The sequence below is a fragment of the Stigmatopora nigra genome, chromosome 10 (genome assembly GCF_051989575.1).
Source record: "Stigmatopora nigra isolate UIUO_SnigA chromosome 10, RoL_Snig_1.1, whole genome shotgun sequence".
Classification (NCBI taxonomy): Eukaryota; Metazoa; Chordata; class Actinopteri; order Syngnathiformes; family Syngnathidae; genus Stigmatopora; species Stigmatopora nigra.
The window spans coordinates 10,979,569-11,005,939 of record NC_135517.1 but is presented as its reverse complement, the minus strand read 5'-3'; the positions used below and the strand labels follow the sequence as shown (position 1 = coordinate 11,005,939).

General features: G+C 44.0%; 3 protein-coding genes across 4 annotated transcripts; all 3 read right to left on the bottom strand.

Annotated features, from left to right (window-relative positions):
- Positions 1-279: 279 nt before the first annotated feature.
- Positions 280-5,699, bottom strand: LOC144203588 (potassium voltage-gated channel subfamily A member 10-like). Of its 2 annotated transcripts, XM_077727111.1 has the most exons (3): positions 5,051-5,699; positions 3,433-3,541; positions 280-3,358 (listed from the first exon to the last, which is right to left on the bottom strand). In XM_077727111.1, exons 2-3 carry the CDS (start codon positions 3,436-3,438, stop codon positions 1,697-1,699), a joined length of 1,668 nt encoding a protein of 555 aa, XP_077583237.1. In that variant the 5' UTR covers positions 3,439-3,541; positions 5,051-5,699; the 3' UTR covers positions 280-1,696. The 2 variants fall into 2 exon arrangements, with proteins under 2 accessions (XP_077583237.1, XP_077583236.1); XM_077727110.1 differs by lacking the exon at positions 5,051-5,699 and having other exon boundaries at positions 3,433-3,626.
- A 4,717-nt stretch (positions 5,700-10,416) lies between these two features.
- LOC144203354 (potassium voltage-gated channel subfamily A member 2) lies at positions 10,417-21,159 on the bottom strand. Its single transcript, XM_077726752.1, has 4 exons — positions 21,005-21,159; positions 19,465-19,602; positions 15,994-16,357; positions 10,417-15,313 (listed from the first exon to the last, which is right to left on the bottom strand). Exon 4 carries the CDS (start codon positions 15,237-15,239, stop codon positions 13,743-13,745), a length of 1,497 nt encoding a protein of 498 aa, XP_077582878.1. The 5' UTR covers positions 15,240-15,313; positions 15,994-16,357; positions 19,465-19,602; positions 21,005-21,159; the 3' UTR covers positions 10,417-13,742.
- Positions 21,160-22,679: 1,520 nt separating this feature from the next.
- On the bottom strand, positions 22,680-26,354 carry LOC144203518 (potassium voltage-gated channel subfamily A member 3-like). The gene has a single exon (XM_077727005.1). It carries the CDS (start codon positions 25,697-25,699, stop codon positions 24,212-24,214), a length of 1,488 nt encoding a protein of 495 aa, XP_077583131.1. The 5' UTR covers positions 25,700-26,354; the 3' UTR covers positions 22,680-24,211.
- Between the last annotated feature and the right edge of the window lie 17 nt (positions 26,355-26,371).

Sequence of the window (26,371 nt, the reverse complement as noted above, 5' to 3'; positions counted from 1 at the left end):
CTAGATTAGTCCAGAAAATACACACATATGTATGAGGGTTAATATACAAAGCAGAACATTTTATACTAATAAGAAAAAGTGCAGACAAACCAGGTCAATGAGGTAAACAAAAAAAATTAAGTCACCCATGGTGCCTGGTACCTTAAGTATTAGTTGCAGTTTCCTCCAAACTATAAAAAAGTAAAAAAAAAAAAAAAAAACGTATAGTCAAGAAAATATGGTACTTTCTTTAAAAAAAAAAATCCCCCTAGTAGTATTCATTACCATACCTTTGGGACGGTTGGCAACCCTACTCAACAGTCCTCCATAATAAGTGCTTCTTCCTAACATAAAGTGCTGATTAGCCAAGTCACTAGATGATTACTTTCCATTCGCTATGAATTATTGCTGTGAGGTCAACCACTGGTCCCCCATGCCCATATATAAACATTATTGCATAAAGTACATTTATTGCAAGATTACATTCTCGGCCGCTTGCTTGATAAAGTTGATTTAAAATGACGTGTCATGGAGACACATTAAAATGCCACGTGCATTATAACTAGACCTTATAATTGGTTTCATTCCTTTGTCAAAAATGTTAGCGCGAGACTCATTTCTGCATGCCGTGCAATATAATGGTAATGTTACTTTGTTTCATTTCATTTGTGCAAAGTGAATGTGTCCTCTCTGCGCTTTTACTTTGAAAATATGCTTTTACATTTGGTATAACGGTGAGGATAAATGTGCTTCCCTGCATATATTAAAGAGACTCACAAAGTGCCTATGTGGAGATTAATATTCAGTGCAATTGAGCTCTTTTTACTTTCACTTTTCTATTGCATAAAGACGAAATGTGGCTGTACGATTGAGCTTTTGTATGTGCATGCGAGTTGTATTATTATTTACAACATGCAAATGATACTATGTCAAGTATTATTTAAGTACAGGTTCATTTTACTACATTGGGGGTGATAGTTGTCCAATCCATTTTGACTGGGAGGACTGACCATACCTCAAATGACCCATTGACCAAAACCTGAAACATGCCTTTGTGATATAATGTAAACTTGTCCTGAGACAAAAATCTAACTGCAGTTGTGATAAAAGTGATTCCTAAAACATGTTTTCTATTTCTTCCTATAGATGATCAATTAAAATATCAAATATACAGTAATACATACAAGCTTTTTGCTAGAATTTTGTCGCTATCATTCTTCAAATTGATAAACAATCTTTTTTTTTTTTACATTTAAAACATGATTATATATGTCAGACCCTGTTCATAAAACTATTTTAGCCATCTAATGGAAGACAAAAAAAAGTAATTTACAGTATATGGCTGGACAATCCTGGTATTAATTCTGAAGAGACACAAATGTTTTTGTATGGATGCATATTTTTGGGGTGTGGGAGAAAATTGGAGAACCCAAGGAAAACCTACGCAAGCCCAAGAAGAACATGCAAGCTCCAAACCTGTGATCCAACCCTCGATCTCAGAAATGTAAGGCGCTAACCACTCGTCTACCGGGCCGCCATTCAGGGGTGTATTGTTTATTATTTGCAGCATGCTAATTGGCGAGCACTACCGTGTGTACAGTACATCTGAATGGATGTAAATTGCACTTGTTATGATGGTTCTTCTTGTGCTGAGTTTTCTAGATTTCAAGACAACTTGTGTAAAGGCTCGATTCCGTGAAAAGGAGAAAAGGCGGCTCTATGAGCCATAGCCGTTCTTCTCTAGGTTCCAGTTGCTTTTGTCGATGGACGCCAAGCTGCCATGCTTTTCGGCCTGAGAGTTTCTCTGCGCCTCGGTGGCGGCGTCGATCATCTGCTTTTCCTCTTGCTCCGTCTCGCGGTGATAGAAGTAGTTGAAGTTGGACACGATGACGGGAACGGGCAACGCGATGGTCAGCACCCCGGCGATGGCGCACAGGGTGCCCACCATCTTCCCACCCATGGTGATGGGGCACATATCTCCGTAACCCACGGTGGTCATGGTGACCACCGCCCACCAGAACCCGTCGGGGATGCTGACAAACTGCGTGTGGGGCTCGTCCACTTCGGCGAAGAAGATGGCGCTAGAGAAGAGGATGACTCCGATGAAGAGGAAGAAGATGAGCAGGCCCAGTTCTCGCATGCTAGCCTTGAGGGTCTGGCCCAGGATCTGGAGCCCCTTGGAGTGGCGCGAGAGCTTGAAGATGCGGAATACCCTCACCAGGCGGATGATCCTTAAGATAGCCAGCGACATGTTCTGGCTTGAGTTGGTGTCGTCGTCGGGAGAGGTCGCCAGCTCCGTGCCCAGCGTGATGAAGTAGGGGATGATGGACACGATGTCGATGATATTCATGATGTTGTTGAAGAAGTCGCTCTTGCTGGGACACACCACGAAGCGGACGCCGGCTTCGAAGCAGAACCAAATAATGCAAATGGTCTCAACGATGAAGAAAGGGTCCGTGAGGAAGGCCAAGTGGTCTTTGGCGCCCGGGCGCGGACCGGAGCCCGGCCCACTGCCGTTAATAAGGTGGTCGGCGGCGGGTGTAAAGTCGCCGTCCTCTCGGAACTCCGGTAGAGTCTCCAGACAAAAGATGACTATGGAGATAATGATGACCGAGACCGAGACTAGCGCCACAGATTTGGCGGCGCTGGAGCTCTCGGGGTACTCGAACAGGAGCCAGAACTGTCTTTGGAGCTCGTTGGTGGGCAACAGGACCTCGGGTTCTTTGATGAAACCTTCGTCCTCGCGGAATTGTTCCATGGCCTCGTAACCCAGCTGGTAGAAGACGATCTCACTGGCAAAGACGTCTAACGGCACGTTAGCCGGCCTGCGAACCTTGCCCCCAGACTGGTAGAAGTACAGGACTCCGTCGAAGGAAGGGCGGTTACGATCGAAGAAATACTCGTTCTTCATGGGGTCGAAGTGGTGCCTTCGTTTGACGGGGTCGCCAAGTAAGGTTTCCGGGAACCGGTTGAGGGTGCTCATCTGGGTCTCGAACATCAAGCCCGAAACATTGATGACCACCTTCTGGTCCCGTTCTTCCACTGAGGCCTTCTCCAACGAGTCTTCATTGTCGTAGCAGTCCCGCGGCATCCTGCTGAAGACGCCGTCGGAACCCGACTCGCCGCTCACGAGGAGCTTCAGGTTAGAGATCAGACTGCAGCTACTTGAAGTGGCTTTGGACGGCGTGGAAGGGGACGTGCCCTCGCGGCGTACCCAGCGAGGGGACGGCCGTGGGGACGGACGGGGCGACGCCAAGCGGCGGGGAGATGGCTCTGGATCCGGGGCCTCCGACGTGGGCGACGTCGGGTAGCCGGAGTCGCTGGGGTCGCCCAAGTTGATGCCCGCATCGTCCACATTTTCGAAGTTAACCAGAGGAACCTAAATGGAGATATGGCAGGTTTTGCTCAGTGTTTCAGAGCCGGATTCGAATCCACTGTCATTTCAGCGCAAACCTCCATGGTTGTGCGTCTCCTCCTTGGCCGTCAGGAATGCTGAAGTGGGTCCCGCGTGGACCTGGGACCTGCCGGCTGGCATCCGGGGAGCTTGGGTTCTCTCCGTAACCTGAACGGACAGAATAACAAAACGCAAGCATGCTGCGATAAAGGCTTTTTTTCCCCCCAGCATTTTTGTTAGGATCAGCACACGACTCGCCATCTGATACCCCCCCACCCATTGTTCCCACTCGAGATCCTGACGGAAGTGAAACCTCGGCAGGTTTGCTCGGGAAATTGCTTACGCCCAATGAATGTCGGTGTGCTGATCAGGTGTTCCACGATTACTGCTTAGAATGTTGCAGATACTTCATTAGGTGCAATTTTATATGATGTATTGACATCCAATGGAAAATTTCACCTTGACAAAAGGAAAGGCCATCTAGAGATTGTTGTTCTTTGGGTTTGAAATATATACATCTTTTTTAATAAATCATTTTTTTTCAGGTTCCAAGTTGATTCATATTTTTAAACACCCTCTATTTATTGTTGGCCAATCAAACAATACATTCAAATTTATGGCTACTGCGCAGGACCAACTGTATTGAAGCAATACATAAAATCTATCTAAACTGCACTTTATTTATAATTTGATGATTTATATATGTTGCTATGGTCGGCAAAAATGTAAATTAATTAAAAATAAATGCATACAAGTCCAACGATATGACTAAATATTCCAAATCTAAATAAAAACATATATAATTACAATTTAATGATAATAATGGTAAAAATATAGCTGTATAAATGGTCAAAATAAATAGCAGTGGAAAAGGAGTCCGAGTATAAATCAATTTGTCAAATTGATCAATATTGCATGACAGATGAGGAAAAAAAATATCATTCACTTATTTTATATAGACATATTTTTTGGAGTTCTTGACTCCGGGTTCCTCTGAAGACTCAGTATAAGTGTAAACTGACATAATAGAAATAATGATTTAAAAAAAAACCTCAATCTTTAAAGAAGTTAAATCAATGCAATACTGGTCAGAGTCCAAATCTTTGTCACATGTATTCAATATTATAATTAACATGTATTAAATATATCAATATCAAAGTGATCACTCCTTCATCATGACGATAAATAACATTCACTTATTCTATTTTAAACCTTTTTGTGTGATAGGACTTAATCCATACATTAGTTAAATTCAAATAAATCCCATTTTAATGACTTTTCAGAGCATTTCTAAAACCAACATTGCCGTCTTAAAAGGGATTCACTACCATCTACACTTTACGGAGTCAATAGAGGTCATTCACGTCATGGTTATCTCCAACGCTTTCAATCAAGACAACTAAATTCTCCCAAAAATAAAAAAGTCCATCGGCCTTGATTCAACCTTTCAATCTCGCTCTATTGTTCTTCTTCCCATGAACACTTTTTTTTAATGCATTGCAGCACAATCCCAAATACTCACCACTGAGACTAATCCTTTTTTTGCCACGTCAGCAAAAAAAAAACCCCCGAAAAAGCAAAAAAACCCACCCAAAAACCAACATCCCCAAAACTTTGCCTTGTACCAATGACACCATCACCTTCACCAAATCCAAACAATCTTAAAGGATTACTCACCAAAGCTTGCGATGGATAATTGAACACCTGATAGCAACGGAGAGCGGTCACACACGCGCAAATACAAAACAACGCGCACCCGCTGGCGTGCTTTTAAATGCGGAAGGGGGACGGCGGGACGGGGGTCACCTGGATTCCCCCCACCCACCTCCCCCATCCTCCCATCAGCTCCCTGATAGGAGATTTAGCGCCTGACGTGGCGTGAAGGAAGGCTCAGCCCTTCTCTGGCTTTTTTTCCATCCTTCCCGCAGAGTAAGCGCGCGCACGCGGCGACCACGGTCCAATCCCACGTCACCTTGGAGATTAGACTGCATCGTGCCACCCCGCCAATACCTGACAGAGTACCTGCAGCTGCACACATCTGCCTAAAACACATCAGAAAAGACAATTGATTGTTTGTTTTTTCTTATTTTTTTTATGTCTCAGGCGTGCGTGAAAAACACGCGGTAAACACGTGCTACGTCATTAGGGGAAACGAGTCCTTCGTTGACCTTGGTCAAAGTGTCAAGTATCGATTGCGGGAAAGAAGTCCAGCAAAGTACAAATTCGATGCTTGTTATTGAACTCTATGTGACTTTTTGCAGTTTTTATGAATGTCAGCGTCGAAAAAGAATTCCCAGAGCAACGCTACGCGACAAATCTGTAAGAATACAGGTAGATAAATGTGTTTAACTGTTATTTTGGCCTTTCTAATACACGTACAACGTAGTAGTAGAACTTTGCGGTAAGCGGCGTCCAAGCACGGCGCTATCCTGGAACACTGCGCCACTGCAGCCCTCAAGGTCGCCTCCCCAAAAAACTTGCCTTAACAGTGGAGCGTTGGCGATCCATCATATTAGATCGCCGCCTTCAGGATCTCATTATGTGCACCCATGAGTGTAAACTTCTCAAAGTATGCATAAGCGGGAGGGCAACGGGGGAGGGATTTGAACGCCTGCAAGGTTAAAAGAGGACATTCCTATGAAAAGCTAATTGCAATACAACAAAATAAAATACAGGTTCGAACAATTGTCCTATACTACTTTTAAGTCCAGATCGCTACCATTCATCTGGGTGCTTTTCTTGTCTGACTTGTATTCTGCTTACACTACTTATGGTATATTCATACAAGAAAAACCTTCAATACTACTGAGAATTTGCTATTTTATTTTGGAGATGTTTTCCCTAACTTATGCATGGATGATTGTTGCATTTGACTACAGAAAACCACGAAATGCCACAAAAAACAAACCAATATCAACAGGCGCTGATCATTGAATGCCCCAAAAACAGCAAGTGAGGCGAGAGCAACAGGAATTGACCCATGATTTTCCCCAAATAAACTGAGAAAATGCCCAAATATTGAATGACGCAAAATAAAAAAGGAATTGACCCCAAAATCAGTAATGATCCAAAATCAACAGGACGTGCCACAACATTAAATAACTTTCACAACAAAATTGCTGAACGTCATAACCAGTACAATGATGCATTCGTCACATCTGTAAACTCAGTCATATTTGGACTTTTTTTTGACATTTTGCCAGCATTTTTTCACTTCTAAGCCCACCCAACAAACAAGCTGTCATACCTCACCGTCCACAATACTCCATCACTACTATCATGACACCAGGGCGCCTGTCAATGGATGGCGGGTGTCTATAATAGTCAGGGGGGGCTGCGGTAAACGACTAAAAGATGAGCCCCGCCGCAGTCCCGGGAAGTCGTGACTGAAACGTCCCCTTCCCGTGCCTGTCCTTCAACGCAGCACTCCATCCATCAAACCCATAACGCATTCCTCCCTTGCTGACATTCAAACCTTACCTGGCAACACTGAAATTTTACCATCACCATGTTTTTATATATATATATGTAAATATATAGAGCGAAGGGGCGGCCCACCAGCTTAGTGGTCAGCGCGTTGGCCTCACAGTGGGGCTACTGGGTTCAAATCCAGGTCGGTCCACCCATGTGGAGTATGCGTGTTCTGCCTGGGCCTGCGTGGGTTTTCTCCGGGTACTCCGGTTTCCTCCCACATTCCAAAGACATGCATGGTAGGCTGAATGGACACTTTAAATTGTCCCTAGGAATGACTAGTGTGAATGGTTGTCGTGTTCTGTGATTGGCTGGCCACCAATTCAGGATGTCAGCTGGGATGGGCTTCAGCACCCCCTGCAACCCTAGTGAGGATAAAGTGGAAAATGAGTTATAGAGTGAATGAATTATTGCAAAAAATGAATACACATGATAATTAAACACCCATTTTTGTCTTTTTTTTTACTTGATACAATCCTCTGTAAAAGACATAATTGGGCGCAATTTTCGATCACATGATGGAATATTGGACGTGGCTAATATGTCGTGAAAAGAAATGGCTCATTTCCCTTATTTTGCTTAAAAGAGTAGTCGCAACTTCAAAAGGCAGTTTTTGCATGTTTGTTTGCGTTTGCAGGGTCACACTTTGTTGTGTGCGGACCACAGATGTGGCAGGCTAAGCAGATTAAAAGCAGCGAGCCCGTCACGATATCTCCTGGCTTCGCCCAATCGTACAAGCTTAATTGACGTGTGTGGACGCCCGCCAGCAGTCACTAATCAAAAGACAAGTGCTAATCTCGATGGGTTGCCGTGACCAGTGGGAGGGAGCGCTGACCAATCGCTGAGCCCCTATGCTTTGTATAGTTACATTTATCTCTGGGTATGTCTTTTAGAGGCTATGGACGATATTTTAGATCAGAAATAAGAACCTTTTCTAAAAAAAGAGAGCCATAAACTACTCTTATTTTCTAATGTTACTTCTAAAGAGCCATTCTCAGAATTTAAAAGTAAAAATACATGCAAATGTGCCATTTTTACATTTTTTTTGTTTCATTTCACCACTTTTTAATCACAATAAGTCTGCTTTCTTTTGACAACATTATTTGCGCCACAGTGTCGCTCCTATTGGTGCATTCGGGACTCGGCTCTCTCACTAGTGATTTCTATATTTTACCTCACAGGTTAGTGGAGAGCCATATGGATCCATGAAAAGAGCCACATATGGCTCTCGAGCCGTATGTTCCCTACCCCTGTTGTACATGCAAGAATTTGTGAATTTATAGATTTGCAGAACTGGTTTCCCTTTGCGAAGACATTCGAAAAGCAAAGTCAGATTGAAAATAGCATTAAAAAAAATCCTTCCTCTTGCACTTCGTCCAGTTTTTTTTTTCACAATGTGAGCGTGCGATTATTCTTATAATTAACACATGATGGCCTCCTGTTATTTCACTCCCAATGGTGTTGTTATCTGACGAGAGCAGCTTTTACAACCCGCGTGCTGAGTCACAGCACGTGCATGGGTGTGGAAACTTTGAATGGGTGAGAAAAAAAAATGGAACACCACAGGGAAATGGTTGCTGGGTTAGCTTGTTTTAACGACACATCCGTAAAATGGGAGCGACCTGTAAAAAAACTATTAATAAGGGGAAAGAAAAGTTTATAGGATTTTACCTAAACGGTTTCGGAGCGTGACAGTCATGCTGATGAAAGCCGTAAAATTCATTTAAAAAACTATGAGAATCAAGTCAGAGGAAAGGGTGGTAGTATACGTATACTCTTGTACAGTAGGTGGCAGTATGCACCTAATTGTGGCTTGCAATTGGCGACGAATCAAAAACGTGGATATGCTAAATCGTTTGTGTTTGGGTAGACGTTGAAATTGTCATCAGGTGACACCGGACGACCTTAGCCAGTTGCAAGAAAGCTGTTGCATTAGTGCATTAGTTGTAAAGTTGACGATGGCCGCCGGGTGAACTTATGTTTCAGGGAATTGCCGAGTGAGATTAGAGAAAATGCAGCTTGTTTTCGTGTTAATCCTTTTAAGGGCAAACATTGACATTCGCTCCTGCTTGAAATGTTTGCTGATTGAATGTTGCACTTGGAAGGGAAGCAACAAAAGCCAAGTCATTTCATCGGGAGTTTTCATTTGCTCTGATGAACTGGTCTTATTTAAAATATTGACTTATTTTAAAATGTCATTTGAGACGTCGTGATTGGGCATATTACACTAAAACCTACTCGTCAAGTTCCCTCGGACCCCTAGAGGGCACAAATGCCCAAGTGTAACTTTTAGAGTGCACTTTGCCGCAATACAGTGCGATATGTTAAAGATGTTTAGTTTTTTCCCATTTGAACTACATTGGCTTAAAATCAGGGTTTTTATCTAAAATTGTTTTAAAATGTTAATCTGATAAAAATATGAAAGATTCATTGTCATACGACTATTATTAAAAACAACATTTGGATAATGTGACATTATTTTTTTGCTCCAAAGATTACTACACAATTAGATATTTTTGTTTAGATTTAGCCATTACAACAATCATTATTGGAGTACGTATTTTTTAACTTTTAAAGTACTATTCTAACAGAAATACACGATAATGATGATACAGCGATAATAGCACCACAAACAAGTCTTTGTTATTAAAAAAAAATCCTAAAAATACATTTTGTGATTAAAATTGGTTGGACTTATTATTGTTTTAATTATTTAGCTTCATTAAAAAAAGGGGAAAAATTAGTGTGCCAAGACAAAAAAAAGTAGTAATATAGATATAAAGTCAATAGAAGAAAACATCATTAAAAAAGTCATGATGATGATATGAAATGTTACAGGTTAGCTAGATATCAAAATATTTCTTTTAGCTTTATTATATTAGTTGAGTTAGTTTTTAGTCTAAAAACATTAATACATTAAAAAATCACTAAATAGCTATACGATATGATTATCTCTAAAGCATATAGCGCAGACATTGGCTTACACTTACTGTATAATTCATTTTCAGGGTTTTTTTTAGGGTGGCATTGATTCATTTTGCTCTAAAAGCTTCCGCTCTTCACAAGTGGTATTTTAAAGGATAGTGCCAAACTTTGTGATGAATTTGGAGGTGAAATCTGGGCCTTTTGCTCAAAAGAATCCATTTAAAGCCTAAAAAAGGCATCTGACTTGAATCCAATTTACTGTAAGACAGCTCCTATTGGTCATCAATGTGTTCCCACAACATCAAAATTAGAACTTGACTCCTATCAAGTCTTCTTTCCCTCCTCCTTCTTCTTTTCTTCTTCTCTTTTCCAAGCGGAATGCTAAAAATAGCACAACCGGCATTGGCTTTGAGCGTGCGCTCGTCGTCAAAGACACCGGGGGGCGTTTGTGGCCCGTCGATCTCGCTACAAAGCCCAAGAAAAGCGCCCAAAATAGCGGCAAAGAGGCCTTTCATCGATTTGGGCTCAAATTAGCCTCAGAGAGGAGAAAAGAAAATTGCAGAGGAAAATAAAAAACACCATTTTTCCGGAGTTATGAATATTATTATTGACAGCTCCTGGTCAGCGATATCAATCGGGACGACATGTTGTTTTTCAGGTCCGCAGATTGTCTTGTAAAGTGCAGATCAAACTACCGTTTGTCGCTATTCTCCTTTATGTACAAGGGGGGGGGGAAGGTGAAAATGGCGTTCATTCTTTCTTCAGCGCACACACACTTTACAACATATTGCATAATGGTCATCTTCGTCCATGTGTGTGTTTGTGTGTTTTCATGCAGGCCGGCCAAACGCCCCACAGTTGGAAAAGTTCGGGGCCATCTTGCACGTATTGCAACTTTCTCGGGTAGGGGTTGGTTTCAGATGCATAGATTTTGCCAGCGTTCCTCAGGAGTCCAGTTGGAATGGGAATAAATGGGGGATATAAGTGGAATTGTGTGGGAAAAACACTTTGTTTGGGGTGTGCTTGAAACACAAAAGACAACATTGTGCGTTTCTGCTACTGCTGGTTGGACGGCGTAAGGAAAGAATGGAAAAAATACAGAACAAATGTCCACATGCATAGAGAAAAATGACTTTTGTTGGACTATTTGAAAGTTATAGTACATGAATGACGTTCGCTGGGGATGCTATTTCTGTTCTCAGGAGGATTTAGTAGGGGAGTTTTAATGAAAATGTGACGTGAATTTGTAGAAAAGTTGTTGTTTTTTTAATTAAACTGGGGAACAATTTGACAACAAAGTCTTGTTGAGTTGTTTTTGATATGCTGGTTAAAACTAGGATTTCCATGCTGATTCTATTGCAATTTCTATCTGGAATGTTAAGTTCTTTGTTTTTTTTTATAGCTAACAACATCAAACATCAACAAAAACTGTGTTCCCCAGTTTTAAGAAACTTTTATAAATACTTGAAAATGGAAACCTAGAAAATTATTGAATAAAAATGTGCTTTACCTATTTGGTCCATCCAATTTAAAAAAAGAAAAGGCTAAAAATCATTTTGCTTTTCTGTACTAAAACTCGTAACTCAAAATGAGTGAGCTGAAACATCCCTACTAAATTCCCAATGAGAACATTTTCTCGGACTAGTGCTTCTTCATTGAATGAAAAAATGTAAGACTAACAACAACAACAACAAAAAAACCCAATTTAAACCACCTCCAACCACATTGGGCCAACTCCAATTTCCACCTGCACCAAACCAGACAAAAACGCTGTCTCATTTTCTCAGATTTTCCCATACGTTTTGGGGGTGTCGCGTGAGAGCGGCGAACGTGGGCGGCCGACAGCGTTGGCGTGACACGTGGTGTGGCCTAAAAATAGACGGGGCGGGCGGGAGAGTTCATTGAAAACGGCACCTGCGACGCACGGCCAAATGTCTCTGCTGTCGGTTGGGATCCGTCGGACCCCCCAAATGTCAAACCTGCAACGGCGGGTGGGGGTCTGCTACAGTGCTGCTAATTCACACCACCGTCGTAAAAGGGTGGACGGAATTCGGTCATTAATCTGCCACTCAAGTCTCTGGTGAAAGTGTACTGTATATGCCTATTGTCTAGATATAGAAAGGCCTATATATGATATGTAAATACGTCCATTTTTTTGTTTTTCTTCTCGAAGCTTCAAGTCATGCTTCTACGGATGAACTGCATGTCATGCAAAACTAGACTACAACCATTCTTCTCAATGGCGTCGGTTCGTAAAATCCGCTACGGCGACGCGCTTTTTTACGGCACCCTGGCGAAGGCTTCTGAGGTTCGGGAACATTTCGGGTTTTTGGCCTTTGTGTTTCTTAAAGAAAGTATTTCAAACTCTTTTGACCTCATTGGGCGCCATTAATAGCAATACATTTTACCCTGCCATGATTTACTCTTTCTTATAGATACCCCCCCCCCCCCAACTGAAAATGGATTAGATGCCTGTCCTGTGACAAAATAAGAAAAGTAATTTAAATGTCAAGAGCAGGGATGTCCAAACTACTCCAGGGTTTTAAAATTGTGAAAATATCATTGCAGGAAATTTGAGTTCAACCTACATTTTGTTCCACTTCTTAGTTTTAACACTGGATGGAGTCAGGAACATCATCAGGGACCCATACCACCCTGGTCACAATCTGTTCCAACTGATGTCCCCTGGCAGATGCTATAGGTCTCACAAAGTAAGGCCAAATAGACTTAAGGACAGTTTTTTCCCCACATCCATCAGAACTCTATACTTGCGGTAACACGACACACAATCCCTTCTGTGTAATTACTTTGGGGTGATGTAATATGAAAAGACGTTGGGCGGTGATCTGCCTTCTACTGGCTGACTGGAGGTAAGTGAAGGACAGGGAGAGGTAAGTGATCCACTAGAGGGCAGAATGCCAAATTACGAGTCTGATATGATCACTTATTTGGGTCTTTTGATGGAAAAGTACTACCAATTTTGTCATACGCAGTTTCTGGGTATGATGACAATTAGGCTTTTTGTCAAGTCAATGATGATGACAAAGCCTATGTCCAATTACTATTATTATTATAAACTCCAGCGCCTCCCGCGACCCTTGTGAGGAAAAGCAGTACGGAAAATGAATGAATGGGGTCTCGGGGGTTTGAAACATGAGAAGCTATTGAAATCAATGTAGGAAATGATAGAATTGCAGTATTCTGTTGACATGAATAAATTATTGATCTGATATGATAAAATGAGTGACATTAGTTGTGATTTTCCTTGACATTTTTGCTGTCGGTGGACATTTTCTTATTGTTCTGCTTGGACACCCCTGCTCCAATGTCGCATTTAACAGTCCGTCCCCCAAATTAGCGTCTATGGCGCCGCAAGAGTCGAGAATGGTCTAAATGAGTTTCGTACTATCGGGACCACCGTAAAACGGAGGACCCTGCCCACTGGCGACGACGATGTGACTACAGACTACGTGACTCTGTGTTCGGCGTGTAAACAAAAAACGCAAGCGGACGAAAAAATCTGTGACCAAACATTCAAATTGTCCTCAAAGCTCTGCGGTGTAAGACCAGTGTCTTGAAGAGAGTTTGCGTCGCGGCAACACGTTACGTAAAAGCGAAGCGCTTATCGGATATGGACCGGTAGCGAGGGCGTCTCGCCACTGGCGTATTGTGGGCAGCGCCCTCGGGGGTCTATCATCTGTGCGAAAACCAGACCTGGCAGTGGAACTAGTCGTTTTTTTTTTCTTCTCTATTCTATGTATTTTGCGGCGAAAGCAGTGACTTCAAGGTGTGGCATCAGCTCTTTAAAAAGCTTGTTTTTGTTTGTTTGTTTCCTCGCTGTGACATCCATGCAAATTTGCTTCCGTGTGGTAGTTTTAAGGGCAGGAGTGAAGAGCGTGGCGTGAAGAGCATCTGGCTCCTGAATTCTATTGCCTTTGAATCGTTTTTCTTAGTTTTGTTTGTGGTCTATCAACTACACGTCCGTGAGCATCTTGGTGATGTTGACGTAGTTTGTGTTGGCTAACGTGCAGTTGGCGGTCTTGAGGTTTTCCCGGCGGAAGTCCTCGTTGCTGTGATTGACGGCCTCCTGGATTTCCATGTAGTCCGACTTGCTGATGGTGGATCCGCTGCGGCTCTTCTTCAACTCCTCGCCCGACTCGCTCTTGGGCGCGTTGACCTGCAGGTACTGCGCCTGCTCCTCGCCTTCCGTTTCGCGGTGGTAGAAGTAGTTGAAGTTGGAGACGATGACGGGTACGGGCAAGGCGATGGTCAGTACGCCGGCGATGGCGCACAAGGAGCCCACGATCTTGCCCCCGATGGTGGTAGGGACCATGTCGCCGTAGCCCACCGTGGTCATGGACACCACGGCCCACCAGAAGGCATCGGGGATGCTCTCGAACTGGGACTGGCGCTCGTCGGCTTCGGCAAAGTAGACGGCGCTGGAGAAGAGGATGACTCCGATGAAGAGGAAGAAGATAAGCAGGCCCAGTTCTCGCATGCTGGCCTTGAGGGTCTGGCCCAGGATCTGGAGCCCCTTGGAGTGGCGGGAGAGCTTGAAGATACGGAAGACACGCACCAGGCGGATGACTCGCAGGATGGCCAGGGACATGGCCTGCTGGCCGGCCTGGCCGTCGTCCGGACTGTCGGCCAACTCGGTGCCCAGCGTGATGAAGTAGGGGATGATGGCCACGATGTCGATGATGTTCATGAGGTTGCCAAAGAATCCCGCTTTGCTGGGGCAGGCGAAGAAGCGCACCAGGAACTCGAAGGAGAACCAGATGATGCACAGCGTCTCCAGGATGAAGAAGGGGTCGGTGAAGTAGGTGGACGTGTACCGGATGACCGTGGTGTTGGTCTCCGGGGAAAATATCTGGGACTGGGACTTATGCATGCCGTCCTCCTCGTTGCGGAAGATGGGGAGGGTCTCCAGACAGAAGCTGACGATGGAAATGAGGATGACCATGACCGAGATGATGGCGATAATCCGGGCCGGACCCGAACTCTCCGGGTACTCGAAGAGAAGCCAGACTTGTCTCTGGAACTCGTTGTCGGGGAGGGGGCGCTCCTCCTCTTTGATGAAGCCCTCGTCCTCGCGGAAAATCTCGATGGCCTCGTCGCCCAGCTCGTAGAAGCGGATTTCCTCGGAAAAGATGTCCAGCGTGACGTTGACCGGTCTCCGCAGCCGTCCGCCCGACTGGTAGTAGTACAAGATGGCGTCGAAGCTGGGTCTGTTCCTGTCGAAAAAGTACTCGTTCCGCAGCGGGTCGAAGTAGCGCATCCTCTTCTTGGGGTCCCCCAGGAGGGTCTCGGGGAACTGCGAGAGAGTCTTCAGCTGGGTCTCGAAACGAAGCCCGGAGATGTTGATGACCACCCGCTCGCAGCACTCGTGGTCCGCCTCCGGGTCGTAGTCCAGCGGGTGTCCCGGGTGCGCCGCCGCCTCGTCGGACGGCTCGCCGGCGGCCACCGTCATCCTTGCGGTGAGCGTCCGCCGATCCGGGGCGGGGTGCGGGGACTCGGTCCGGGGGGGCCTCTCTCAGGGCGGAACTGCGGAGGGAACGGCGACACAACAAGGTCAGATAAACTCCAGACCTACTTCCCAGACTCGTACCTCCGTCAAGCTGTCGCCTGAAACTTGCTCCGCCGCCCCAATTAACACGCTAGTGGACTCCGCGTCTTGCATGTCAATTGCCTCCTCGATGCAGGCGCCGTCGGCGCGGCACCTCGTAAATTACGACGCCCTATCTGCCGCATCGTGCCGTTTCCGAGTCAAACCCACCGGTCCCCTTTTTTTTTATCCCCCCCCCCTCTCTTCTCCCCCACCAAACCATGCGTGAACACGAACGACAATGCGGCCGGCGCCCGGCGACAACATCACTGCAGTCCGACACGCGCGCACGCGCTCACGTTAAAAGGTAGCGCCCGCTCCGGATTCGGGTCGGGCGCCGGACGGACGCAACGTAAATCACTTTTTCTTTTTTTTTTTTTAAAGGCAGGGCCATCTAGAATACGGCGAGCTGCTGCGTTTGAAATATTCAAAAACACACGTGAATAATTGAAGAGCCCAAGGAAACAGCAGCCAAGGGAAGAAAAATGTATTCTCTTCGCTGCAAGGGTGATGAGTGGGAGGACTCTGTCACAGTTTTCCTCTCTTTTTCCCCCCCAAAAAAGGCAGAGTGAAAAATACCAAAACATGCCAATATTGTATGATTGTATGATGCACATACCTGCGGACATGTTGGTGTTTTTTTCCCTGCCGCTGCTCTGCGCCGCTCCCTTTTTCTCGGGAGAAAAAGCCTTGAATCTCGTGTCTGAAATGATGAGCGACGACGTGGGTAATTGGGCCCTTTTCCGATATGCGGGAGCGCCGATGATCACTTCATGGTGACGGTCGCCGCCGCCGCCACTGCTTCTGCTGCATCCTCTCCGCCGTGTGCGCCGGCCGAAGGCGACGGTGCGCGGGCGGGTGTGTCCTCGCGGCCCCCCTCCCCTCCTCTCCCTCCTTCCTCCGTCGCGCTTGTGATGCTGAGGATGAGGGCTTCCAAATGAAAAGGTGGGACCGCGGGAGGGAGGAAGATCTCGCCGACCAGCCTGGAGGGAAAAAAGTGCGCAGAGTGAAATTAGGTTGTTTTTTTATGATTTGAGGTGGAGGGTTACAGACTATGACGCAATTAATTGCAGCTGTAGACGGTCATGGATGAGAATTAATGGTCAAAAAGTTTGCTCTCTAGTACAAATCAATATGATTTTTTTTTGTTTTAAAATGAGGGTGTAACATTATTAAAACATGAATAGAACATTGCCTTCATTAAATGAAAATTTAAAAAAAAATCTACATACTAATGCACCACTACTACTACTTGTACTACTAAAATAAAGACGTATAAAATGCTATTTGTAGTATTGGGAATTCATGGGGTAAACCTTGTTTTTTCATGGTCAAGAGAGCATATTTACTATTTTTTTCTATTTGGAAATAGGTGCCTCCGTGTGTGAAAATGAATTATTTATAAACATGAAAAATAAAGAGGATAAAAATAGAACACTGCGTAAATGAAATGGTTTAAAAAAAGCATCAAATAAATAATGCATGGTTTTAAATATAGGATATGCTTCTTGAAGTAATTCAAATAAAGTACTTTTTAAAGGTGCATTATCTATTATTAAAATGATAAAATGATATTACAAATGAACCCCCACTACTACTGCTGATACTACTACTGCTGATACTACTACTGCTGATACTACTACTGCTGATACTACTACTACTACTGACACTACCACTACTACTGACACTACCACTACTACTGACACTACCACTACTACTGATACTACCACGACTACTACGACTACTACGACTACTACGACTACTACGACTACTACGACTACTACGACTACTACGACTCCTACGACTACTACGACTACTACGACTACTACGACTCCTACGACTACTACGACTACTACGACTCCTACGACTACTACGACTACTACGACTCCTACGACTACTACGACTCCTACGACTACTACGACTCCTACGACTCCTACGACTACTACGACTACTACGACTACTACGACTACTACTACTACTACTACGACTTGTACTATTAAAATGAATACTAATAAAATAATACTGTAAAGAAATAATAACAAGGGAAAGTGAAAAATAAAGTGAACATTGTGAAAAAATAATGAAAGGATGAAAACATTTGAATGCTTTAGTTAATTCAATGCTAAACCCTTTTGAAAAGTGCATGCTATATCATTACAATGACTAAAAAAGATTTTTAAAATACTCTGTTACACTGTTTGGACTGTAACCAATTCTGTTTAGGGTGCTTGCTGTGGGAAAATGAATTATTTAAAACGTGACAGAAAAAGAGGAAAAAATAGCACACTGTGTAAATGAAATGAAAAATTTAAAAAGTACAGAATACATAATGCAGGGATGTAAAGTTGCTAGAGTTAACTCAATATGTTAAATATTAGACATTGGGAGTCTTTACCTTACTACTTTAAAGACGACTCCTCCTAAATAACATTGACAAAAACAGACATCCCATCCACTTAAACTGGGAGGACAAATGTTATCTTTGAATGCCATTGACGCTGATGAATGTGCAACTCATCTTTACCGGGAAGGGCAAATGGTTTTCAAGCTTACCCGGCAACAAAGTGTCCATTAATAAGACATAAAAAAAATAAAAACACTGACAGAAATAGATCTAAAGCGCCACTGCGGCTATTTTAAGCCGTCGGCACAAAACGGCTCGATGGCGTCGTGTCCTCAGAGCGCGGGTAAGTGACGGCAGAACGTGACTTCGGGAGAGAGGCCTAAAGGTCAGCGGGATTCCCGTCACATATGGGCGAAAGGCGGGGTGGGAAGGGGGCTTTTGATTTACGAGGCTTTGCCAAGGTTAGCGTTGGCAGCTTCCATCAAGGCTGCCTCCATAATGGCTTTCCTAGCTTCCCCGTGACATTATTTATGAGACGGGGGACGACTTTAACCAAGGAATTGGACGCCTGTCGCGTGTTTGATGTTCTACTGTCTACACCTTCTATACGCCGATGCCTTTCATCCTTATCGGGGAATTATGGCCACTTTAGAATACTAGTTTGAGGCACTCCGAAGCGGTTTGGCACAGAAAAACGGGGTGCAGATGGTGAGGTGAAAGGGGGATGGAATGGCGGGTTGTCAGATGGAAGCCCAACGGGAGGGGACAAAATCAAATGAACATCACAGAAAGGATGGCACTTGGAAAGTAAAAGTAGTTTTTTTGTTTATTTCGAGGCAATTCTGGGTCATTTAAAGGTCATTTGCAATCACTTCTTATTCATTTTAGGTTATTTCCTGCTGATTTAAGGGAATTCAAGATGACTTTTGTTGTCACTTTCTCTTTAATTAGAGGCAATTCTGGCTCACTTCTTTTTAATCTGAGATGTTCATTGATTCCTTTGTTTTGTGGATATTGTTATTGACCAAAAACCTTTCATTGAATCCCATTCACACGTCCATGTATACATCCTTTCCTATTTTACAACTGATTACTAAAACTACAAAAATGTTTTTGCCCAACCCTCATGTCATTTCTTCACCACCCCAAAAAAAACAAATGACCTATCATGGACAAAAGTATTGGGACACGTGCCAATTGCACAACAGGAGCGTGAAAACTGAAGAAAACTGTGATTTTTGCAAGCAGGTCAGGTGCAAAAGGACACCACAACATTACTATTCAAAAGAATAAATACAAAATTGGACACGAGCATGATTCAGGAGGCAGGTGAGTCAGTGTTACTGAAGCAGGGATCCCCTTTTGTTGCCTGAGTCCATGCGTGCGTGCCCACACTGAGAAATCAAGCAAGCCAAGTGATGCATTTCCTCGGGGGGAAAGGGAGTTCCATTACAGCAAAGTCGGCTTTGAAATGATACTCTCTTTGGTGGGAGGTTCAGGAAGGAAAAGAAATATTAATAATGATCATGGCGGTGGTCCAGCGTAGGTTTAGTGTGATGGGGGTAAAAAAAAAAAACGAGTCTGGTTTGGAGAGAGGGAGGGAAAGTACTGCAGTGGACGTCTCTGCATGCTGCAGAGACGTCCACTGTGTTGTAGTGGGACGTGAGGGATTTACATAGATAGCCCCTGAGTCATGGGGATGAAAACTTGTCAAGGAGAAGATCAATGCTACCTTTTGGATTTCACCAGCAGTGAGCGACGTCCACCCCAGCTGAAGTTTGAGGGTCGTCCATTCACAGTAGAAGGTTGTTTGGACGCCAAATGGCGGGCCCGGCTTTTCAATGCTTGTTTCTGCTGGCATTATTTTCGCTCCTGGGGCCAAGCCTGAATTTCATTGCAAAAACATACATCACATTATTAAGCAAGGAGGGGGCATCTTTGCCAGAGGGAGAACAACATTATTATTTTTAATTCATTGTCTACCATGAAACGTGCTAGAAATTTGCATATTTGCAACTTTGCAACTTTTTTCTCGCACCTGGGGCCACACATGGGAATGTGCATCTTAGCCAGAGGAAGAACAACATTATTATTTTTAACTCATTTGCTGCCATTAAAGCTGCTAGAAATGTGCATATTTATGCTAAAAAAATTCTCACGGCCAATTGAACTTCACTGAAAGCTCAAGCATCAAATTATTTTTATATTTGAATAAAAACCGGGGGTGCTTTTGTCGCAATTATTCACAGTTCTCTGCATTTTTGTCTGTCCTACCGCCTGTTCTTGGATGGAGACTGTTGGAAATGGAGGTAAGTCACAAATCTGTCCGTTCGTCCGACTTTTTGCTCTTTGACGTGTGCATGATGGCACTTTATAAAGATTACTGGTCTTTAAAGGGCCTACGCTCGGGTAAAAGGAAGTCCTAAGAGGGAGGAAGCAACGTCTCCTTGAGGTACTCTACGAATAATGGATGACGGTGGGACATAGATACTAATCAAAAATGACTCAGTGTGCCCCAAATTCACTTTTTCTTATCTAACTACCGTTTTTAGTTAACCTTGTGTTTGAGAAGTGCAAACTTAAAGTTTTTGGGGAGGGCTGTAAAGGCCACTCACTTTATTGTTGTTGTTCTTGTGGACACTAAATTAAATCGCTTGTCCTCGGTCATTTGTGGACAGATTGGAATAGAATTTGCTGAGTATATTCAGGAGACCCTACGCATTGATTCTCTGAGCCCGATTTTTTATTTTTTTGGTCTTATTGATTAATATGTAATATTATAGAATAATTAATCCCATGATGTTGAATCAAACTAGTTTTGTCTGGGCAGTTGTAGTTTGTTTGAGCTTGTTTGTTTTAACCCATCTATTTTAGATAACACTTGTCCAAGTGAGGGTCACGGGGTGCTGGAGCCTATCCCAGTTGACAATACCTGAGACTGGTTGCCACTAAGTCATAGGGCACTCAAAATTTTAGTATGGTGATCAAAGTTAACAGAGGTCAGAGAAAAAAATCCCTGAAATAACTTATTAGCCTATTTTATTCAAATTTGCAGGCAGGTGTTATGATGAGAAGACAAAATGTGATGACATTGTAGGCAAAGCTAAGATGCTTTGAATTTGGCTCCTTAGGTTGCATTTTGCGCTTCCAGTTCATACATTGCATTGCTTTTGTCCCAGCAAATGACTGAGAGTATATTAAACATTTTTTAACAAAACCGAACATTTTTGTTGAACTCATTCATTGCCATTGCCACCGAAAAAGTGAAATTGATAGTAAATCTCACCCATTCATCTCTGGCGTGCCACGTGAAACATGGTCATGTGACCTGAAGCACCTGGCTTCCTCCCACTGCTGACGAGCATCTCCAGGGATCCGGTTTCCGTAGCAACCGGACTGAGGAAGAAAAGAACATTGCCACAGTGACAATGCCCATTTGGTGCACGCGCATCTTCCCAGTATCCGATATATATTTTTTTCCAATATGTGTTCACTGGGTGGTCCAAACTATGCCCGCTTCTGTGGAGGAGAAGATTAAAAAAAAATGTCAATGAAGGACACAGACAGGTACAAAGTCAAAAAAAAGGAGGGTAGTACCTGACATACTATACAAGGACAAAAGCAAGTGGTCGGCAAAACAGATAGAGCGTGTAAGAGTCATTATGGGATGTAGTTAGTCAGCATTTCATGAACATGATTTATGTGTTTTGTTTTGTAAAAAAAAAAAAAGTCAAACCTGGTGTGTAGACTTTTCTATTCTTATAATAGGAAAAAAAATTACATTGGACAAATTTACCAAAGTAAAGATTCATTTTATGTTGCTAGAATTAAAACTAAAGAAAAAGGAACCACTAAACAAGTTTACTTATTCAGAATGTCCCATTTCATGCCCTAGTTCTGGAGCAGATGTTTATTTTAAATGAAAGGAAAGTGGAACTTGCAATGTTTTATTATTGGATTTCTGCCCCCTGAAAAGGCTCAAAATAGTTTTTTCTCAGTGTTTATATGTTAATATAACAACACAACATTAGAAACTGGAAACAAAATACCCTTTTTCTCATTCATTTTCTGAACCGGGTGGACTGGCGGGTGTGTAGTTAGCCTAGGGACCAGGGTTCAAATCCAGGTCTGCCTGTGTGGAGATTCCATGTTCAGAAAATGAGATGAGATTTGCTGAACCGCTAGGGTCGTGGGGGGGTGCTGGAGCCTATCCCAGCTGACCTTCAGGTCAGGGTTGTTGGATAGACTGAATTGGTGGCTAGCCAATCACAGGGCATGAGGAGAGGGACAACCATTCACTCTTAGAGTCATACCTAGGGGCAATTTAGAGTGTCCAATCAGGTTGTCATGCATGTTTTTGGAATGTGGGTGGAACCCGGAGTACCTGGAGGAAACCCACACAGGACCGGGGAGATCATGCATACTCCAAACAGGTAGATGTGACCTGGATTTGAACCCATGACCCTAGAGCTGTGAGGGCGAAGCCTTGGCACAAAATACATATTCGTGTACCTGTTACATAATAATCACAATTCTTGTAATGTATTAGCTCAAGTCATTCGCTAGATGGGAGTATTGTGCTACTGATTGAAACAACACTTTCAAAATAAAACAACTTTGCCACACAACCTGACTGATTTTTAAAAAAATAATTTTGTATATATTATGATTTACTATAAAAAGTATGATTTGATTCATTTTGAAGTATTTTAAAAAAAAGACCAAATCTATTGTTGACCTACTTAAATGAGGACCCTCAAAATGTGGATTTAGTCCAAATGATCCTAAAACAGGCCATGAAACGAAGAATTAATAGCTGTTTGTTTATGGGATGCAAAAACAGGGAAGCCCTATTTTGTTGCTGGGGGAAACGGCGTTGTCATGGAAACTGCATGTGGAAGTGCAATCTTGGGATTTCCTCTTGGCCCCATGAGCCGGAAAAAACAAAATGTAAATAAATGTCACTTCACAATTACAATTTTATTTACAATTAACTTTACAGTATTTATACAGTGTAGGCAACTCTGAATTGATTAAAAAGTGGAGTTTAAAATTATCATTACTACTGAAAGCATACCTGATTAATAATCCCCATAAGCTATTTTGATTAAAAAAATAGACATATATAAAGAACACTAATCACTTAACAATCCAACATTTCACACCTTAGGCACACCTGAATAATATAATCGTAGCAATATCGGTGCAATAGCCAAAATGTGCCAGTAGCAAGCAGTATCGTCTTGAAATGAAGGTGGCAAAAATGTCTTTTAACCTCCGTTGACACCAGTTTCCATTCATAAAATGGTTTAAAAAATACATTATATTGTTCTGGCGTGCCTAATAAAGTGACCTGTGAATGTACATTACATCACTTTTTCATCCCTCCACCACTTAAAGATATGTACAGTATATAGGCACCATAAAGGGTTATTAATGTATGAATGCTACAATATAAACATGTTAAACAAGCCACTTATTTAACACATTTTCTCACAAAAATAAACAAACAGTTAAAAATTTAAATCAGCGTGAAGATGAATACTTTAAAAATAGACTCAAAAATAGAACTCCCATGAATAAGTAGAGGTACATTTTCAGGATGGATAAGAAATGTGCGCTTATTACCTTTTAGTTTGCATTTTTGCATGCAAATGATGGAGTGTCTTTGGCCACTTCTGAGAATTTAGCTTTCATGCTCATTGACTGCATGTTTTTCCAGATGATCCAGGCCAAGTGGTCAGGTGTTCAGGTGTTGGTTTGCAGGAGCACCTAAAATTAAATAAAAATACCAGGTACACACGGCACGCAAACTAATGAAGGTGCATTTGACATTGAAATGAAGTCAGAATGTGCTTTGATTTCCATGAAGGTTAGTTTTTGTCAGCTAAAACTAATGAAAAACAAAAAAGTGGGGGTCCAATGTAATGTGCAAAAAAACACGTATTGTTCACCTATGGGATTTTTCATTTTGTCAAATAGATTTAATTGTACACGACATCTTGGGGCCATGTATGTGTTTGATTACAATATTTTTGTAAGGAAAAAAATGTTTTTTTTTTTTTTTTAAATGGGTGATTCACTTTGTTATGTAATCCAAAAATATCGAAATGTGAGTTGTTGGTAATCCGACTTTATGTTGCACAAAAGATCTACAAAAAATATGTGTGTAAGGTCATAAAATGTCTTTCTCTTCATTGAAACGACTGCTGTATTAATAAACCTAGAGTATTTCTTATAATTCGTTGAGGGTCGGGGGGCCGAGGAGCAACCATGCCCAAGGTAGCATTTAAGCTAGAGGTGCCCCCGGCTTTCAAATGCACTTCTCTCTCCATCCTGAAATTTCACCCCAAAGTCCAAATCAAACTTTCCATGTGAGGAAAAAAAACACAGAAAAAGTTGGTTGAAGAAACATTCATTTTCCACAGATATGAACAATAATCAAAAATAAAAAATAAAAAGATATCACCGTTCCAAAACGACCCTGTCGACTTTAGACATCCGTGAACATCCTGGTGATGTTGACGCAGTTCTGACTGTTTCCATGAGGCCGCTTGTCTGGCTCCTCTGAGCCGACGAGGGGGTTGCCCACCCCTGCGAAAGAGTCGCAGGACACCCGTGGCCGGAGGAGCTCGTCGGCGGGGGGTTCGCTCGACGCCGGCTGCTCGTCGGCGTCCGTCTCGCGGTGGTAGAAGTAGTTGAAGTTGGAAACGATGACCGGCACGGGCAAAGCGATGGTCAGCACGCCGGCGATGGCGCATAAGGATCCCACGATTTTCCCCCCAATGGTCACCGGGTGCATGTCTCCATAGCCCACCGTGGTCATGGTGACCACCGCCCACCAGAAGGCATCGGGGATGCTGCTGAAGCTGGAAGTGGGGTCGTCCGCCTCGGCGAAGTAGACGGCGCTGGAGAAGAGGATGACTCCGATGAAGAGGAAGAAAATGAGCAAGCCCAGTTCTCGCATGCTGGCCTTGAGGGTCTGCCCCAGGATCTGGAGCCCCTTGGAGTGGCGTGAGAGCTTGAAGATGCGGAAGACGCGCACCAGGCGGATCACCCGAAGGATGGCCAGGGACATGGCCTGCTGGCCCCCGTTGCTCTCCGTCTCGGCCAGCTCGGTGCCCAGCGTGATAAAGTAGGGGATGATGGCCACGATGTCGATGATGTTCATGATGTTCCTGGAGAAGGAGGCTTTGCTGGGACACGAGAAGAAGCGCACCAGGAGCTCGAAGGAGAACCAGATGATGCAGAGAGTTTCGATGATGAAAAAGGGGTCGGTGAAGGGGCTGGGGCCCGGCGCGCCCCCGCCGTCCGTGGCGTTGCGGGTCGGCGTGCGCTCGTCGCGGAACTCCGGGAGAGTCTCCATGCAGAAGATGACGATGGAAATGAGGATGACCAGCACGGACACGATGGCGATCCCTCGTGCCGGACCCGAACTCTCCGGGTGCTCGAACAGGAGCCAGATTTGCCTCTGGAAGTCGTTCTGGGGCAAGACGCGCTCCTCTTCCCTGATGAAACCTTCGTCCTCACGGAATTTCTCCATGGCGTCCTCGCCCAGTTGATAAAAGCGAATCTCCTCGGAAAATATGTCGATGGGGACGTTGACGGGTCTCCTGATGCGCCCACCAGATTGGTAAAAGTAGAGGATAGCGTCAAAACTGGGCCGGTTCCGATCAAAGAAGTACTCGTTGCGCAGAGGGTCAAAGTAACGCATTCTCTTGCGAGGGTCGCCCAGGAGCGTCTCGGGGAACTGGCTGAAAGTTTGCAGCCGCGTCTCGAAGCGCAAACCGGAGATGTTGATGACGACGCGCTCGCAGCCGCCGCCACCGCGATCCGAGCAGCCCAAGTACGGCAGGGTGGTCAGGTTCGCCTCGGACCCGTCAGGAATGTTCTCCACCGTCATGTCGCCGTCGTCGCGAGCGAGCCGCTCCCCGACGGAACACGCCGGCGAGGGGATCTCGCCCGACTCTCGGCGGTCCATACGGGTGCGATGGAAGGAGGGAGGGAGAAAGGGAGAAAGGGAGGGAGGGAGCAGGTGGAGCGTGGGAGCGGGTGGGAGGGCTGCGGGGGTGCCGCGGCGGAAACACGCCTCTCCCACTCGAGCCCCGAGAGATGCGGTCGAGCCACCCGCCTAACCACCGCCGGCCATCCCCGTGGTGCGCTTGCAAGTGCAGGACGACGCGCTCGGCTAGCTCCAGCACCCCCCTCCAAACACAACACACGCGTAAAGTGTGCGCTCATTTATCTCCCTCACGCTCTCTTTCGCACAAAAATACGCGTATGACGGCTGCCAGTCGTCCCACTCATATGGATAGGGCGCCTATCGTCCTTAGTGACAGCCAATGAGTGGAGCATATATCCAGTATTTTCACGACTAAAAGGCGCACTTAAAAGTCTTAAATTTTCTCCAAAATAGACAGTGCGCCTTCTAATCCAGTGCGCCTTATATATGGAAAAAAACAGAAAACCAAAAACCACCACTGTTGGATATTAAAAAAAAAAAAAACGCCTGAACTGAAACAATACTGTTAAATATGCAGATGCCATCTTAGTTTACAACATCTTCCATCATATAGCTCCTCCCCACTGCAAGATTTTATACAAAAAAATCCAAAACATCAACGATGGCTAAATAAAACTAACAAATCCATCC